The 18,943-nt window shown below is 37.3% G+C and overlaps 1 protein-coding gene across 5 annotated transcripts in view; it reads left to right on the top strand.

Annotated features, from left to right (window-relative positions):
- The window catches only part of FIG4 (FIG4 phosphoinositide 5-phosphatase), a 129,789-nt gene that overhangs the window by 26,338 nt on the left and 84,508 nt on the right, over nt 1-18,943 (top strand). For all 5 annotated transcript variants that reach the window (XM_027603009.2, XM_027603007.2, XM_027603010.2 and 2 more), the window contains 7 exons: nt 1,944-1,994; nt 6,838-6,986; nt 10,399-10,527; nt 12,842-12,942; nt 14,164-14,326; nt 14,742-14,839; nt 18,561-18,694. In XM_027603009.2, coding sequence (XP_027458810.2) covers nt 1,944-1,994; nt 6,838-6,986; nt 10,399-10,527; nt 12,842-12,942; nt 14,164-14,326; nt 14,742-14,839; nt 18,561-18,694 — 825 coding nt within the window. The remainder of the gene's footprint in view (nt 1-1,943; nt 1,995-6,837; nt 6,987-10,398; nt 10,528-12,841; nt 12,943-14,163; nt 14,327-14,741; nt 14,840-18,560; nt 18,695-18,943) is intronic.

Here is an 18,943-nt window from a genome sequence, read left to right as displayed (position 1 = left end):
TTAGGTACTCCCCAAAGAAAATAAAAACTTTGATTTGAAAAGATACATGTACCCCAGTGTTTACTGCAGCATTATCTGTAATAGCCAAGATGTAGAAACAGCCCAAGTATCCATCAGTAGATGAATGGATAAAGAAAATGTGGTACACACACACACACACACACACACACACACACACACACACAAATACACACAATGGAATATTAGTCATAAAGAGAAAGAGCTCTTGCAATTCATGACAACATGATGGACTTAGAAGGTATTATGCTAAGTGAAATAAATCAGACAGAGAAAGACAAATAACATATGATTTCATTTATATGTGGAATCTGAAAAACAATACAAATAACAAACCAAAAAACAGAAACAGACTCATGAATACAGAGAACAAACTGGTGGTTGCCAGAGGGAAGGGGTGGGAGGATGGGCAAAATAGGTGAAGGGAATTAAGAAGTAGAAACTTTCAGTTTCTTTCAACTTCATGAGGATGAAAAGTACAGCATAGGGAATATAGTCAATAATATTATAATAATGTTTTATTGCAACAGATGGTAAGTATACTTATTATGGTGAATACTGAGTAATGTATAAAATTGTCGAATCACCATGTTGTACACCTGAAACCAATATGACATTTTTTTGTCAACTATACTTCAGTAATAATTTTTTTTAAAACAGTGAATCAGACTAGCACATATGAATCCAAGGGATGGGAAAAAGTTGAAAAGGTTTATATTATTTATAAACCTCATCTTTATGATTCTTTAGCCAGGAGTAGTAAAACAAATTATGTTGTTCTATGTAGTGATTTGACTTTCTTTAGAGAGTGAAATTATTTTAGGATTAATACTGTGTAGCACTGGACATTATACAGAATAGGATAAAATTATATTAATAGCTTGTTATAGGTAGACTGAAGTACTATTACTAGATAGGTAAAACTTTTAACATATTTATAAAACTATATAATATAATAATTCATTTAAGTAAAAAGATTTGGTGGGGTGCCTGGCTTGCTCAGTTGGAGGAACGTGTGACTCTTGATCTCAGGGTCATGAGTTTGAGCCGCATGTTGGGTGTAGAGATTACTAAAAAAATAAATAAATAAAGATTTGGTAAAATATTAGGAAATAAAATACAGTACTACTAAACATTTCATATATAATGACAAGTTGAGGTTATTCCTGCCACGCATGGTTGTATCAACACTGGAAAATTTTGCTAGAGCAGTTCACTACATTAAAATATTGCTGGGAAAAATTATGATCATCTTAATATTTGTAGAAAATATATTTGACAAATTCAGTACCCATTTGTGATCAAAAGTCTTTAAAAAGTTGAAGGAATATGAAAGAAATGTTAACATTTATTAATCCTGAGGGGTAGATAGGCAGATATTTTATTCTGTACATTTTTTTCAGTTGCAAACTTTGCAATTTAAAATTATGGTTTTTGTAAACATCTTTGCTTGTTTTTGCTACTCTCCTCTCCAACCTCACAGCATTTACAAAGCACATAATAGTAACAAGAACAGTGTTTACTTCTTGCCCCGAGTCTAAGTTACCCACACATGTAAGTGCATGACTTTCCCTCTGTGGCATAATCAGTGATGAGGAAATGGTCAAACTGTAAAGTTAAGGGACTCTGAAGGGACAATCAACAGACTTAGAAATTGCTTCAGATGAAATCCCTACTGCAGTTCTGGATTGAATTCTCAGTTTTTGGTTTTTTTTAATATTTTATTTTTAAGTAAACTCTGTACCCAACATGGGGCTTGAACTTAACCTCAAGATCATCAGTTGCATGCTCTACCGACTGAGCCAGCCAGGAGACCCTGAATTCCTCAGTTTTAATGAGAGCATTTACAAGTATAAATGTCTATGTCAAGCTATGAAAAAATAATAGTATTATGTGACTGTGATATGCTTTTTTTTTTTTTTTAGGTATCTACGAATCTTTCAAAATGTGGACCTATCTAGCAATTTTTACTTTAGGTAAGTTTGAACTTAGTTTTTCTCCTGACAGGAGAAATGTATTTATATTATTTTCCAGGGTGGAAAAACAGAATCAGAGGACACAGTGGTACTTCCTCTATTTTTTTTATCGGCCAAATGATTTCATCTAAAAACATAAAGATAAAGGTATTTCTTCCTTTTAAAAATCTGATGTTTGAATATTGAAAGGACAAATTACAGGGGAATTATTCTCACTATAAAAATCATCTTTGTTTTAGGTAGGATTTTAATGAAATATTCTTGTATTGTAATTTTTAATTACAAAAATGAAATTTGCATTCAGTTTCTAATACAGAGTTTTAACAATTTCACAGATTGTTTTAGTTAACAATCTAGTAAAATTAGGTAAAAATAAATCCATAATAGAAAGAATTGTTATAATACCAACATACCGCTAATGAGCGTGTAAATTAATAGTTTTCCTGAAGGGGAATGTGGCATAAAGTATTTATGAAAACATATCCTAAGAAAATAAATTAGGAGAGAAAATATTAATTCCTACTTATAAAGAGACATTTATAGCTTCTCTATTTATGATAGTCCCAAACCAGCAAACCAGCCAATTCAGGGACAACTCAAATACCAGTAACTGAATGATGGGCAAGTAAATTCTAACAGCGCATTAAGTATTATACCACCACTGATGTGACCAATATGTAGGCCTAGGAGATGCAGTTATTGTGCTAAATGGAAAATTCTATCAGCTGTAATATCCAAGCTAAAAACGGAGAACACAAAATAGCATGTACCAAAAAGGACTTGAGTCCCAAGGATCAAACAAGGGCTTAGAGTGTAGTAGCTATTGGTGCTGTGCACTGATGGGGTACTTGCATTATTTTAAATTTATTTTTAAATTGTTTCTACAGTTAACCATTTATTTATCTGTGAAATAAAGAAAAACATGTTTACTATATAGAATGGGTTATGTCTTCATTGTTGTGAAGCTGAAGGAAGTTCATTATTTTAACAGTGGTCTAGTGAACGGTTCCTAAAGAAAGAATTTTTGCTTTCACAAATGTTTGTTGAATGTTTATTTCCATTATGTTTATCTCAGTCATCTGCTTTTCTGTCTTTATGGCTTCATTTTATGTGTATAGCATCTGCAAGTTGTTACTGAAACTTGGTGGTACTGTTAGAAATGGTTTTCTCCACGATTTCAACTTCATTTGCATCCTCATACTGAGCTCTGGGATCAAGTCATCCCAGAAGTAAAAGTATGTCAGTTATGGTTTTTGTGTCTCATAAGTAAGTTTAAAAAAGGATATACTACATTCTAAAGATTAGGCTGGAATAAAGCAATTATTCTAACTAGGAAAAATTGATATTTAAAAAAGTTAAAAATCAACATCCTCCCCCCACTGCCGCCTGTTGCGATATTATTGACATATAACATGTGTAAGTTTAAGGTGTACAGTGTGATGATAAGATACACATATGTATTGTGACATATTACCACAATAAGGTTAGTCAGCACCTCCATCCCCTCACATAATTGTGTGTGTGTGTGTGTGTGTGTGTGTGTGGTAAAAACATTCAAGATGTACTCTCAAGAGACTTCAAGTTATAATTCATTAATGTTAATTACAGTTACCATGCTATGCATGAGATCCCCAGATACTATTTATCTTATAGCTGGGAGTTTGTACCATGTAACCAACATCTTCCAATTTGTCCCACCCTACCCTTTTCCCGTGCCCCAGCCCCTGGCAACTACCATTCTACTTTCTATTTCTATGAGTTTGGCTTTTTTAGGTTCTGCATAGAAGTGAAGAACATATAGAAATAATTAGACTTATTTCCCTTAGCATACTGCGCTCAAATTCCATCCCATGTTGTTGCAAATAGCAGGATTTCTTTCTTTTTTTATGGTTGAGTAATATCCTATATCCATTCATCTATTGCTGGACTCTTAGGATGTTTCCATGGCTTGGCTATTGTGAATAATGCTTACAGTCAACAGGGGGCTGCAGATATCTCTTCAAGAGGGTGATTTCATTTCTTTGGGCTATATACTCAGAAGTGGGACTGCAGGATTATATGGTAGTTGTATTTTTAAAATTTTTAAGAACCTCCATACTGTTTTCTATAGTGGCTGCACCAATTTTCATTCCCACCAACAGTGCACAAGGGTTCCTTTTTCTCCACAGCTTAGCCAACGCGTGTCTCTTATCTTTTTGATAATAACCATTATAGGAGGTATGATTTGCTATCTCATTGTGGCTTTAATTTGCATTTCTCTGATGTGATGATGAACATTTTTTCACGTATCTGTTGGCTATTTTCTTTGGAAAAATGTCTATTCAGGTCCTTTGCCCTTTTTTAATTGGATTTTGGGGGTTTTTTGTTGTTTGTTTTGTTTTGCTCTTGAGTTTTATGAGTTCCTTATGTATTTTGGACATTAACTCCTGATCAGATAGATGGTTTGTAAATATATTGTCCCTTTACATAGGTTGCCTTTTTATTTTAACTTTTTTTTCCTGTGCAGAAACTTTTTAGTTTGCTTGTTGTCCCACTTGTTTATTTTTGCTTTTGTTGCTTGTGTTTTTGGTGTCATATCCATAAAATCTTTGCTAATAGCAATGTCAAGAGCTTTTCCCCTTTGTCTTCATCTAGTAGTTTTATAGTTTTTGTCTTATATTCAAATATTTAATCCATCTTGAGTTAATTTTTGTGAATGTTGTTAAGACAAGGGTCCAATTCATTCTTTGCATATGGGTACCCAGTTTTCCCAGCACTACTTATTGAAGAGATTATCCTTTCCCCATGTGTCTTCTTGGCTCCCTTGCTAAATAGTTGACTCTCTATGCATGGGTTTATTCTGGGCTTTCAGTTCTGTTCCACTGATCTATGTGTCTGTTTTTATGTCATGCTACTTTGAATTCTGTAGCTTTGTAAAAGAGTTGGAAATCTGAAAGTGTGATGCCTCCATCTTTGTTCTTTCTTAAGATTGCTTTGGCTATTAGGATTGTTTTTTCTATTTCTGTGAAAAATGTTATTGGAATTTTGATAGGGATCTATGGATGGCTTTGGGTAGTATGGACATTTAAACAACATTAATTCTTTTGCTCTATGAACATGAGGTATCTTTCCATTTTTTTGTGTGTCTTCAGTTTATTTCCTCAGTATCTTATAAATTTTCAGTGTAAAATCTTTCTCCTCCTTGGTTAAATTTATTCCTAAGTATTTTATTTTTTTTGATGTTATTGTAAATGTGATTGAAAAGTCAATGTCTTAATACAATATTTATCCCTGAGATTAGATGCTAGTAAAATTAATGGCTCCATCTAGCAAATATGGTAAAATTGAATTTCACAGATGAACCAAATTAATTTCAGTCAAATTATATGAATAAATTAAAGAAGAAATAATAATTGAAATAATATGTAAGTCTCCAGGCAAAATTGTAACCACCTTGAAATATTATTAAAGTACTTTATGAATTTGTGTAAATCTAAAGAATTCTAGATACCTTCTGAAATTCTGTGCTAAAATATATAGCTAGAGATACTTTAAAAATTATTAATTATGTGAAATCAGGATTGTAAAATGGGTTTCTTTTGGCCTCAAGGCCAAATTTTATTTGCAAAGACTTATAACTTTTTGGATGGTTGTTACTCTCCTACAACATGTTTTATCGTAATGGCTTGTATTGATTGCTTATTCCTGTTTTATTATGAAGTCAGTTATGGTACTGCCACTAATAATTAATAGAATTATTTTTGTTCATATGTAAACTAGAGTACAGACCGCGCACTATTAGATATTGTGGATATTGTAACATCTATGGAATTCCATTCAGATATGTATGAGAGTGTGACCCCTTTACACAAGGCTGTGAAGTTAGAGTGATTTCACTGTGAAGCAAAAACTGCAAATTGCAAGTCAGTGAATGTTGATCATTCACATTGTATTGTATATTTCTAATTGTGCAAATGCCTAAGCCATGCAATAATTTTTTTAATTGAAGCATAGTAGACATATAATATTATGTTAGTTTCAGGTGTACAACATAGTGAGTTGACAATTCTTTATATTTCTCAGTGTTCACAATGATATAGTCATCTGTCATCATACAACATTATTACGATATTGTTGACTATATTCCCTGTGCTGTTCTTTTCATCACTGTGACTTATTTTATAACTGGAAGTTTGTACCACTTGATATCCTTTACCTGTTTTGCCCATCCCCCATCCCCTCCCATCTGGCAACCACCAGTTCTCTGTATTTGTGGGTTTATTTCTGTTTTTTTTGTTTGTTTGTGTTGGTTTTTAGATTCCACATATAAGTGAAATGGTGCAGTATTTGTCTTTCTCCGTCTGACTTATATGACTTATATATCACTGACTTAATGCCCTCTAGGTCCATCTATGTTGTTGCAAATGGTAAGAGCTCATTTTTTTAATGGCTGAGTAATATTCCATTGTATAGATATACCACATCTTCTTTATCCATTCGTCTATCAGTGGACACTTAGGTTGCTTCCATATCTATATCTTGATTATTGTAGATAATGCTGCAGGAAACATAGGGGTGCATATATCTTTTCAAATTAGTGTTTTTGTTTTCAATGGGTAAATACCCAGAACTGGAATTACTGGATGTATAGTATTTCTATTTTTAATTTTTTGAGGATGTAGTGATTTTTAAGTTTCTAATTATATTCATGGTTTACTGTGTTTTATAGTGTTTATTTGAATAGTTTTGCTTCCAAGTAATTGAACAGGTGCTAATGTGGTTCAGTTTTTAATTCCATATAGGAGCCAAGACTGAAATATGTTTTGCTTTTATAGTTCTTACTAAGTTTCAGTTATGTTCTCAGTTACAGCTATGATTTGTCCCACTCACTTCAGTATAATCTCACTGTCTTGCGAATGCCCCTGGAGATGTTAAAGTCAGAAACAACCCAGCCTCGCCAGGAGAGTTTCGACATCTTTGAAGATGAAGGATTAATTACACAGGGTGGAAGCGGTAGGTGGTTTTCAGCACATCTAATGTAGGTTAATACAGCATCCGTGAAATGGCATCTCATTAAATTAACTCACATTTCCTTCATATTTCTCTGTCCCTTATTGCTCTGTGTCCTTATATGAGGTTGTTTTGGATATATAAACTTGACCAATTCATTTTTATAGAACTCATTAATTATGATGTGATTTCATTTGTGGGCCAGCCAGAAAATTGTATGCTGACATTTCCTAGCAAATATTCATGTATTTTTAATGGAATACATTTAGGTCTAGGCTTTTGGTGAAGTTTGAATGGAGAATTGGTTTTTTTGAATATTGGAGAATACACACCACCACCTTATTTTCCTTCATAGAGAGTTTTGGCAAAGATTCACCATGGATTATCTCTTGCATCCTAGAAATTTACTACAATATCTCTAATTCTTATAAAAACTCTGCTCAGTTGGTATGATGCCACTTTTAAAGAAATAAAGACTAAGTAGGAAACTGAGGCGTAGAGATTAAGATCACATGGCCAATGTGCCAAGGAACCAATGCAACGGGTCAGAGGTTGTTCTTATTTTGATTGGTCCCAGCTTGACCCAGGTGTCCCTCACAGGCCTTGCTTCTGTTAGGACCACTGTAGGATCACTACAGAACCACATGTGGGGGTCATCCTGGAGATCCTAAATGAACCCGTCACACAACAGGATGGTTACCTTTTATCCCTAGATTTTTGGGTTGGCCTAGAACTTTAAAGCCTGAGGCATTGCTAAAATGAATGTTGGGAAGGAATCATTTCAGACTTAAAGCTGTTTAGCTGACTTGGATGTACTTTGGAAACATGGTAGGTCAATAATGTCTTGGGCACCTTGCTCTGTGCAACCTGAATAATAGTGATGACAATGTGGGTGCAGAGTTAGCATGTAATATAAAGTTCCAAAAGGTTTGTCCTTGCAGTACTCTCAAAAAGCTTGTGCTCTCTTAGCATTTTGCCAAAGGTTCTTTTTTTTTTTTAGAAGATTTTATTTATTTATTCATGAGAGACAGAAGTGGGGGAGAGAGAGAGAGAGAGAGAGAAGCAAAGGGAGAAGCAGGCTCCCAAGGAGCAGGGAGTCCAATGTGGGACTCGATCCCAGGACCCTGGGATCATGACCTGAGCCGAAGGCAGATGCTTAACCATCTGAGCCACTCAGGCGCCCTGCCAAAGGTTCTTGTTCACTCTAAGAAAACTTAGAGTGTTACTTAAACTGGATGCTATCCCTGGCATTGCCCTTAATCTATTAGATTGACTGTCCCTTGCACTAAGGCCAAACTCAGTGCACCCTCCCTGCCTCAGAACCTAAATTTGCCCTGGTTTAGACTCCCAAATTGTAACCTATACTACTAGAGACAGGTGGAGATCAAAATAATTTGTGCCTAAATATTTGCTTGCATCGTTTCTTCTAAATATCCCACTTAGGAATAGGAAAGCTAAAGGTATTACTAAATTTGCACTGGATGTCATCCCAAATCTGAATTTGAATATTTGTTCTGGAATCTGAATTAAGCCTCTAAAAGCTACTTAATTTTTTTACTATCTCTGGAGCTGTTCTACGTGATGGATATGAATAACAGTGTGTATTAGGTTTTTATAGCTGCTATAACAAATTAACAACAAACTTAGTGACTTAAAGCTAGACAGATTAACTGTTACAGAAGTCAGAAGTCCAAAATAGGTCTCAGTGGACTAAAATTAGCGTGTTGGCAGGGCTGCGTTCCTTTTTTGAGACTGTGCAGACATTTTCTTGCCATTCCATCTTCTAGAGACTGCCCACATTCCCTGGCTTCGGGCCTCTTCCATGTTCAAAGTCAGTAATATAATGGCCAGCCGAGGCTTTTCTTTCATTACATCACTCTGATACTTAACATTCCTGTTTTCCTCTTTCACTTACAGATGATGACCCTGTGATTACATTGGGCCCACCTGGATAATTCAAAATACTCTCCCAATCTCAAGGTCATCTGATTAACAGTCTTAGTTCCATCTGCAAATTTAATTCTTCCTTGCCATGTAACATAACATATTCACATGTTTTAGTGATTAGGACATAACATCTTTGGGGGGGCACTATTCTTCTATCACACAGGGGGAAACTGATAGGAAACAGAGTGAGGGTAGAAGATAGAGGGGTAGGTAGAAAAGGAAAATAATACATTTTTTAAAAAGTCTCTACTATGTCAGGCAGTGCACTTTGCATGTATTATTTAATCTGAACCTATCTCTGAGGTGAATAGTAGTATCATTGTTTTACAGTTCAGAAAATTGAAGTTCAGAGATGTTAAATAACTTGCCAGAGGTTACAGAGACTAGTAAATGGCAAAGACAGGACTCTAGTTCTTGTGTGTACTATTTGTGCTCTGTGTAAAGCATTGAAAGGGCAGAGAAGTTTCAGTTTTTAGGAATCAAACCAAGTGTATTTGACACAGTATATAAACACTTAACATACCATGTTTTGAGCAGAAAAATAGCCTGCTATCCAGAACTGTTACAGTCTTTTTTTTAAAAAATATTTATTTATTTATTTGAGAGAGAGAGAGAGAATGGGCATGAACAGGGGGAGGGGCAGAGGGAGAAGGAGAGAAATCCTCAAGCAGATTCCCCACTGAGCTCAGAGCCTGGCCCAGGGCTCGATCTCAGGACTCTGAGATCATGACCTGAGCTGAAATCAAGAGTTGGACACATAACCAACTGAACCACCCAGGTGTCCCACTGTTACAGTCTTTTAAGCCATAATCATAAATATACTTATTTCTTATTTTGCCCTTTATATAAGTTTTGTAAAAGTCATCAATGTTTAATAAACGTATCTGGATATGTTGAAATGATGTTTGATGAAATTAATTTCTTCATATAGAAAAAGCCTGATATGGTAATAACTACCACTTACAGAAGTATCAGTAAGGCACCAGGCTTGTTTGAAGCACTTTGTGTGCATTACCAACATTACCATCTTTACAACAACCACGTGATACAGGTACAGATGAGGAAATGGGCACTGAGGCAGTAAGTAACACTCTCGGTCACAGCTGTCACCCTGCTGACGAGAGTCAGGGCCTGTATTTGGACCCAGGCACTTGGACCCAGGAGCAGTGCTTCCAGCCACTGCCCAATGCTCTCTCTCAGCCTTAGTCATGTATTTGTCCATGTGTCCTTAATTTCCCTCTTGTTTACTTTCCTCTTAGGTTAAAAAACTCTCACAAATCAGAAAAATGTGTTTATTCTCTTACTTTGTACAGAATCAGCGCAGTGTTCTAGGTGATAATATGGGTTATATCCACTGAAAATGGCAATTCTATTAATCAGGCATTTTATTTTGAAGTTAAAAACAAAAACTTAAAGATGAATATAGACCAATTTCCTTATATTTCTGGTACCAACTTTTATTTTTCAGGTGTATTTGGGATCTCTAGTGAGCCTTATATGAAGTATGTGTGGAACGGTGAACTTCTGGATATAATTAAAAATACTGTGCATCGTGACTGGCTGTTGTATATTATTCATGGGTTCTGTGGGCAGTCAAGTATCCTTTTTTAAAAAAAACTAAGGTATATATTATTAAACTTATGCTGTATCAATCTGTAGAAGACTGTATAGGAATTATAAGATTGTTAATTACCGTTCTGTGCACCCAGCAGGAAAACTTACTGATGATATCAGATAGTAGAAATACAAAGAGGAATGCAGATCATTTGACCAGATCTCTTATGTACACAGAAAGATAAACATCAGGAAAGAAAATCTATGTGCACAGGAAGTGATATAGGCAATAAGTATCATTCATACCTGAGAGGAGGCACAGAATCACTGATGGGTGGGGAGGATGGGGCAGGCTCATAGGAAAAAGCAGGCTTGGCCTGGGCTCTAAACAAAAGTCAGACCTTAGCAGGAAGCAGGGAGCAAGCTCCTAGGTGGGGAAAGCACCATGAGTGTAGGGGTAGAAAAGTTCATGGGAGTGTTTTGCCTTGGGTATAAAATCCTTGGGAGGTACAATGTAGTGGGTTGTGGGGAGTCAGATTGCAATTCACCAGATTGCTTTGGTGGTCAGACTGCGTAAGCATTTTGGGTTTGGTGCCTGAACATTTGAAAGTTTTTTTCAAGAGGGTAATGTAGAGGGGAGTACTTAGAAAAGTTGAGTTGACAGCTATTTTCAAGCTGGATTAAATAAAATGTGACTAGAACAGGGGGCATGAGTTAGGAAAAGATTGCTGTGGTTCAGGCATAATGTGATAAAGCCCTAGATTGGAAAGGGACAAAAGAGATTAAATAGATGTAGGTTGAACCTTGGGTTAAGCTGATTTTGAGTTCAATTTTACAAATACTTTTTTCCTTTTATTTAATTTCTAGCTATGGTTTAAACTTTTCCAGAAAGTGCTGTTATGCTATGAGGCTTAGAGAGGCAGTGTATACTTTCTAGGAGTAGTTTCCTGTCCCTTTTTGAGATCATGTAGGGCATTTGTACACCTAGCTTGTTTTCCAGTTGACATTCTTTCTTGTGTCTTAGGTTGTTTAAGGCCTATGGTGAAAACTTTAAAGGAGTGGTCGTTTTGAGATCATTAAGTGGGTAAACGTGATTACTGATATTTTTTTCTTGCACTAGAACATTTGGGAGGAGTGGGATCAAGGGGTATAGCCGGAGAGGTTAGTCCTAAAGAGGACTGGTGGTGCTTTCTTTCTGGCAAATGAGGAAGAAGAGAGGCTAGATGAAGACACAAAGGAAGCTTAAAATGAGGATGAGTGAGATTTATGCACCACACTTGCAAGTAAGGCTCATTACTTTATAATCATTTCCAAGCAGTGAGTAGTATTATCTGCTTGGTTTGTTCACTGAATAATGAGATTTGGCCCTGAATTACTTTTTCTGCTTCCAAAAGTGAAATGAACCTGGAAAGAACACAAGGTCTTCACCACCAAGGACACCAAGAAGAATGTGCTACAGTTTCTAATGGCGTTTTCCAAGAGGTAGTTCTAAACTATTTTGTATCATCAAGAGCTAACTCAGGGCCAGGCATATATTAAGCACAGTAAATGTTGGTGTTTTTAAAATAGCGAATAGCACCATGGATTATAATTTTAAAGCTCATTAGTTTAGATGATGAAACTAGTTTCCTAGTTGTCAAGCATTTAATGAATTCCAGAAGTCTTTATGGTGATAAAAGAAATTGCTATATATTCAGCACTCACTATAGGACAGGCACTGGTTTACACACATTACCTAACCTAGTCCTCCTAACCACCTCATAAAGTTAGTTACTTTACTAGTACTTACACCATTTTACAGAAGATGAAACTGAGGCTCAGAAAGCTAAATAAGGTGACATAATTGATAACCTGCATATCAGTTAAATAATTCACAGTGTTTAGTTTTCGCAATTAGGTGACAAATTTGGGTAACTTTTACAGTATTATACTTACTCCATTCCCTAAGTATTATATATTCCTTCATATTTAACCCCCTGTTAAATGACATATGCTCTCTTTGAGAGGTGTATGATCTCTGAAGACTAAAGAAGGATTAGTTGTACCCATTTACATCGTTTAGTTGGCAATAAGGAGAGACCAGATCTTCCCTTGGCCGCTAACCCTACACCTTTTTACCATTTCCTCTGAAATTCATGGAAACCACTCCTTAGGGAGGCCTGTTTTTGCTTTAATACCTGCCTCATTTGGAAGAACAGTTAGACGCAATGCTGTTCCATTCTTGGGTAGAACTTTTTGATGTTCTTTAACCTTCCAAACAAGATATATTTAAATGCATATTTAAGGTCTAAGGATTCTCTTGGTGTGGTGTAACAGTTCGGTGTGAATGCTCAAACAGCTTTAACTTGATTTCTAAGAGCTGTTGATCTACGGACGACCAGTCTATGTGACTCTAATAGCTAGAAGATCCAGTAAGTTTGCTGGGACCCGCTTTCTCAAGAGAGGTGCAAACTGTGAGGTAAGGTGGAGAAGCAATGGCACTGCTGCCATCTTAACCTTTCACATCAACCTTGCTGACAGAGGAAGCCAAGGGACATGATCAAGAGAATATTTAATGCTCCGGAGTATCTGAAACTTGTGAGGAATGTGACTAGTATACGGATGTTCTGAAAAATCAACTATCTTGGAGCCGGTTATGCATTGCCTTGGGGAGTTATGACTTGTCTCATGTTTTGGAGAATGAGCCATTTCTGTAAGATATGAAAAAATGTAGTGCATATTTAGTGTAGTGACTAAAATAGCAAAGCACCTCCATCAGAGGAGTAAGTGGAGGGGAGCACTCATTGGAAATGCATCCTTGATGAGAAGACAAGGTAGAGCGAGGTATGGAAGCCCCTTCCCCCCTTGCCTCTGCTTTAGTTTGGCTCCAGGGAGGCTCCTATTCTGCTCGGCCCTGGAAAATAACCACAACAGAAGTCCTATCCTGCCACCAGTCATGTCATCTCCTCCAAATGTTTCATCTCTATTTGCAGTAGACAGCTTGAGTCTTACGCAGATGTGTGATTGGGTAGACAGACTGAGTGAGACATTGGGTTGGAATCCTGGGTTAAAACAGCAACATTGTTCTTAAAACTATATCAACAATGAAAATAGTTATAACTGGTGCCCTAAGAAAATTCACAGTTTTGCTATGTTACTTGTTTTTTAATATTTCACAGATAATCAAGCAGACATGTTATTAATGCCTCAAATTATTCTTTGTCATATCCTTCTATACTTTTATAAGTCAAGCTAACTCAAGACCTTTTTTCCCCCTTCTGTCCGTCAGGAATTACTTGAATCTCACTCTTTTGTCCTTTCATTCCTCCCTGGTCTTCAGAATTGAGGTTTTATATTCTGCTGGTCTTCCTAACCTCCTGTATAATTTCATGTAATTGTTTTCCTTTTCTCTCCCTCTCTGCCATTTATATCACTCAAGCTGTTCTCTGTCTGCTACTTGTATTATTAGCTATTTAATTTGATTTTTTCCTAGTCTATTCTCGGCTATTTTTAATTGCCTTTCTTTGTTGCATTTTAATGGTTTTCCTTTCCTAATGTGCACATTGAATATTGATCAACATTTACCTCTTTTAAAATGCTCTAAGGATGGGAATTATAATTTCATTATATCCTTGGAAATTTTTTCCACTAAAAAATTCTAAGAACATAAAATATCTTTAAATGCCCCCTTTCTTTTCAGGGTGATGTTGCAAATGAAGTGGAGACTGAACAAATACTCTGTGATGCTTCTGTGATGTCTTTTACTGCAGGAAGTTATTCTTCTTATGTCCAAGTTAGAGGATCTGTCCCTTTATACTGGTCTCAGGACATTTCAACTATGATGCCGAAACCACCCATTACATGTGCGTGCAGCAGTCTTTTTAATTGTGACTCTTCTTTACCCACACTTTGAGATGATGAACTGTTGTCACAGAAATCCATAAATTCTTAGATGCTAACAAAGTTTTAGTACTGGAAAGTAGATAATTTAGAAGAAGGACTTCTGTTAACTTTATTCAATAACTTTATCATTTTTCTTTTGTTTTGGCTGCTAGTAAATTATATTTTACTTCAGAAATGTAAGAATCAGTCAAATTCAGTAAATGCATGAAGAATGAGTATCTGATAAGCTCAGGAGGAACTTGGGAAGTGGAACTACTAGATTAGCTGAATTGCATTTCTTTAAACATTAAAAAAGAAAATGAAACCCTATACTTCTTTTATTCTTGCTTTATGATCTTCATTCTGGTATTTATTCATCCTTTTTATCTCCCTCAGTGGATCAGGCAGACCCATTTGCACATGTGGCTGCCCTTCACTTCGACCAGATGCTTCAAAGGTTTGGCTCCCCCATCATCATCTTGAATTTAGTGAAGGTATGATGTGCTCATCTGTTTGGTTATGAAATTCAGTCACACTGGAAAATTTTTTCCTCAGCACAAAGGGGTTATTCTTGTAGCCTGCTTTACCTCTCCCCAGAGGAGAGGTTTATAGACTTTCTGTGTTGTGACAGAGCACTGTGTCTGACCGTCTAAGCCACCGTCTAAGCCTTAGGTTCAGTGTGGCCTCTTCCCTGGGTACCTGGGAGAAGCAGCAGTATATTTCCAAGGGAAGAAAGTTTTGCTGTCAGTCTTCTGATTTCCTTGGGTGAACTGGAGATGAGTGAAATTCTGCCTTAGTTTCCAGGAGAGCCTGGAGAAGGAAACATGGAGATCACAGAGCCACAGCCTAACCTTGATACAACCCATTTCCTTGACAATCCAGAGATCTCTTAGGAAGGTTAATATGTAGTAGTAAGATCTGAAGGCTGGATTCAGAAATTGGGGTGTTGCCATGGTTCAAGAACCAGGTGGACAAAGTTGTGGCTTGGCCTTATGGTTCTGTGCTTCCTTGTGAGAGTACACTGTCTGGTCAACATAGCTCGTGTATATGAGTAGGCCTTCGGGTCAACAGCCTAGGATGGAGAGCAGGGGGACCAGATAATAAATTGTATCTGTATCTGCCACAACTGTGTGCATTGAAAGAATTTCAGTCCACAGCCAAGAAAACCCTGAAAGGAGGAAAAGCAAGGGTTTTGTTATGTTATGGTTGTAGCAGTGGCCAACGACTTAGAGCTGAGATTATTCTGAGAGGTTGATTAATAAATGTAACTCAATTGAATAAAAAAACAAGGAATCCTGTGTCCATTTAGTTCATTATTTAACAAGTATTCTTGAAGGTTTCCTTTGTGCCAAGGTGGTCATAGAAATAATTCATGCCTTCACAGAGCTAACAGTGTCAGGGTAAAGTAATGCAGAGGTACCAACACCAGCTAAGCGGTGCCATGAGAGCTTATAACGGCAGAGAAGTTTCCCCTGAGGCGGTGATGAGTCTGTGCAGACTGAAGGAAGAGGCGTTAACTAGGCCAAGAAGAGAGAGAATAGTATTCAATTCAGAATAGCAGGTTCCAAGGCCCTGGGTCAGGAGGGGATATGGTGTGTTTGAGGAAGGAAAGGCCATATGGTAGGGGTCCTGCCGATGAGGGCCAGAGAGATGGTGAGCGTACTGTTGTGGGATGAGGCTGAAGAGATAGCTATGGCCAGACCATGCAGAGCCTTGTAGGGTGTGTCGATGAGTCCGGTCTTTATCCTGAGAGTATAATGGGAAGCCATTGAAGGTTTCGCATGACTGAGAAGATTGTGATCAGATTTTTATTTTAAAAAGACTATCCTGACCTCAACAAAGAGAACATATGGATTGGCAGGAGGTTAAAGAGTGCTGGAAGACTACATAGAAGGCTATGCTAATTGTCCAGGGAAGGGGTGACCCTGGCTTAAACCAGGATGGTGTGGTAGAGCTAGAGAGAAGCGTGTGGAGGCCGGAGACTCAGTGATGGGCTGGCTGTGAGCTGAAGGAGAGGGAGAGGTCTGGCTTGACTCCGAGGTTTCTGGTTACTCAGGTGGCTGGATGGTGATGCCATTCACCGAAATGGAGCAGTGACTTTTCTCCATGTTTTACAGAGTCCTTATACTGCCATTAAAAGCTATGGCTAAATGGAGATTCAGTCTATGATGTTTGAAATAATTCTGCATTAAATACACAGATTCAAAACATAATATCCGATACATGTGATTGTGAAGTGTTCTTGCCCAGGTTTCTCAAATGTACGTTTATTTTTTAATCTTTAAAGGCTAGTCGGTGGACTTCAAAATTGTACTTGTTTCTCATTCCATTGCCATAAAAATCCTGGTAATAACTGGATATTAACTAGAAAAGAGTGTAGAGATTAAGCTGCTGTTTTGTGGAATAGAAAAAAAGGTTTTTTTGTTGTTTTTGTCATTATTTTATTCATAGGACAAAAGAAGATGTTTATTCAGTTCAGTCGGGATAGTATTAATTTGTGATTAGAGTCAAAGAATGCATTTGTATGTGGAATGATACTGAGGGATCCTCACTCTTTATTCTGCCTCCATATGAAGTCACTAAAGTAGAATACTTTCCTTGATTTCTTTTCTCTCTTACCATGTGTTGTGAACCATCCCTCTCCCCTCCTTCCTTGGTTGTGGAAGTTTGAGGCGCTGCTTGACATTAGGTAGCAATCCACGCACCTTTGGTGCTGTTACTGGGGAATCAATAGGAAGTCAGCCTGGAGTCAAGCAGTAACTGCATTTGGAGGTTTTTAGTCCGAGGGCCATGGATGGTCATTGAGGCAGTCTCTGAACCCTTGGGATGACAGGCAAAACCACTTGTACATGTGATGTTTTCATTTGGTTGTAAAGGGGTCTGTGACCCTAAGGAGGTTGGCTAAACAACCCACTAATGCTAATCCACGATGGTCAGACAGTGCACAGAACAGATTCTTTACACACAGATGACCAAAGGTTGATTAGATAACCTGTTCTCTCCATCTCATGAAATGTCAGATTTGATCAAAGAATTTCAAATGGCTTTTGTTTACCTAGTTGATTTAAGGTGCTTTTGAGAAAAATTCCGGAGATATAATTTAATTTTCTCAGATGTAAAAAGCTAACTACATGTTCGTCCTAAACTGATTTAACACCATTCTTAATCAGCTCTTTTCTAATTCCTCCATTTGATTTACTCAGCTGTGCAAAATAGTTACCCTTTTTGTTTCCACAGTGGTTATCTAATTAAATTCATGACAACTGATAACTAATCACCATGACTGAAAACAGCCGAGACCCGTTTTGATGCCAGCAATAGTGCCCCACACCATGTCAGTGGTACTACCTTGTTTCTAAGTGAAGTCCTGAACAGGATAACAATAAGAAGAGTTAATTTTGATGAATAGTTCCCATGTGCCAGGTGCTCTGATAAGAGAGTATCGTGTTTTATCTCTTGTAAACCTCACATTATTGCTGTAAGGAAAATACTATTGTATCCATGTATTGTATTGTGCCCATTTTATAGATGAAGAATTAGAGGACTAGGAAAGTTGAGAACCTTGCCCAAGACTATGTGGCTAGCAGGTAACAGAGCCAGCATTCCAGCCCCAGAGCTCTGGAATGAGAGGCATGTCATATGTAAGGGGGTACAGCAGGCAGAGGCAGAAGGTAAGATTCGGTCCCGTGAACTCCTCTTACTACCTCATTCAACCACAGTGTAAAAGGGGGGAAAAGGGCCTGCCTTGGCTACCTCACAGGGTGTTTTATGAGAGTTAAATTTAAAAACACATGTAGGCTGCAGAAGCACTCTCAGCCAGTTGAGGGATGATCCATCCAGACCCAGTTGATTTCTGTGTGGTTCTTGCCTGGCTGGAATTGGGGGTTTCCTTCTTCTGGTACTTGGGGAGTTCTCTGCCAGAGTGAGATGTGGACTGTGTAGACCAGGCCCAGGAGGGTGAACAGGGCTTCTTAGGGCTACAGGAAGTTATTAAAAAGAAATCTCATCTCCTTGAATTTTTGAAGCTAATTATCTGTTGATTTTAATTCAATGAAGTGTTTATTTCTTTGCATTTATATTATTTTTATTTTAGGTTTTATTTCAGTATATTTAAGACTTAGGCTTCTTGTCTTAGCTGAAAAGTAAAAATGTTAAAAGTCTGTTCCTCTGATTTAAAGTAATTAGAACCCTGAAAATGTTAAATTTTTGATAAAGGAACGAGAGAAAAGAAAGCATGAGAGAATTCTGAGTGAAGAGCTTGTGGCCGCTGTGACGTACCTCAACCAGTTTTTGCCTCCTGAACACACGATTATTTATATCCCTTGGGATATGGCCAAGTACACCAAAAGGTGACTAGATATTCATATGTTTGGTTCTGGTATTTTCCTTTTCTTGTGGTATAAAATAGCAGGAAGCTGACCTCTATGGTAAAGTAACTGTGGGTGCCTGGGTGACTCAGTCGGTTAAGCGTCTGCCTTCGGCTCAGGTCATGATCTCAGGGTCCTGGGATCGAGCCCTGCATCGGGCTCCCTGCTCAGTGGGGAACCTGCTTCTCCCTCTCCCTCTGCCCCTTCCTCCTGCTTGTGCTCTCTCGCTCG

Source organism: Zalophus californianus, chromosome 7 (assembly GCF_009762305.2).
Source record: "Zalophus californianus isolate mZalCal1 chromosome 7, mZalCal1.pri.v2, whole genome shotgun sequence".
In the NCBI taxonomy this organism is placed as follows: Eukaryota; Metazoa; Chordata; class Mammalia; order Carnivora; family Otariidae; genus Zalophus; species Zalophus californianus.
This window is presented reverse-complemented; position numbering and strand designations above follow the sequence as displayed.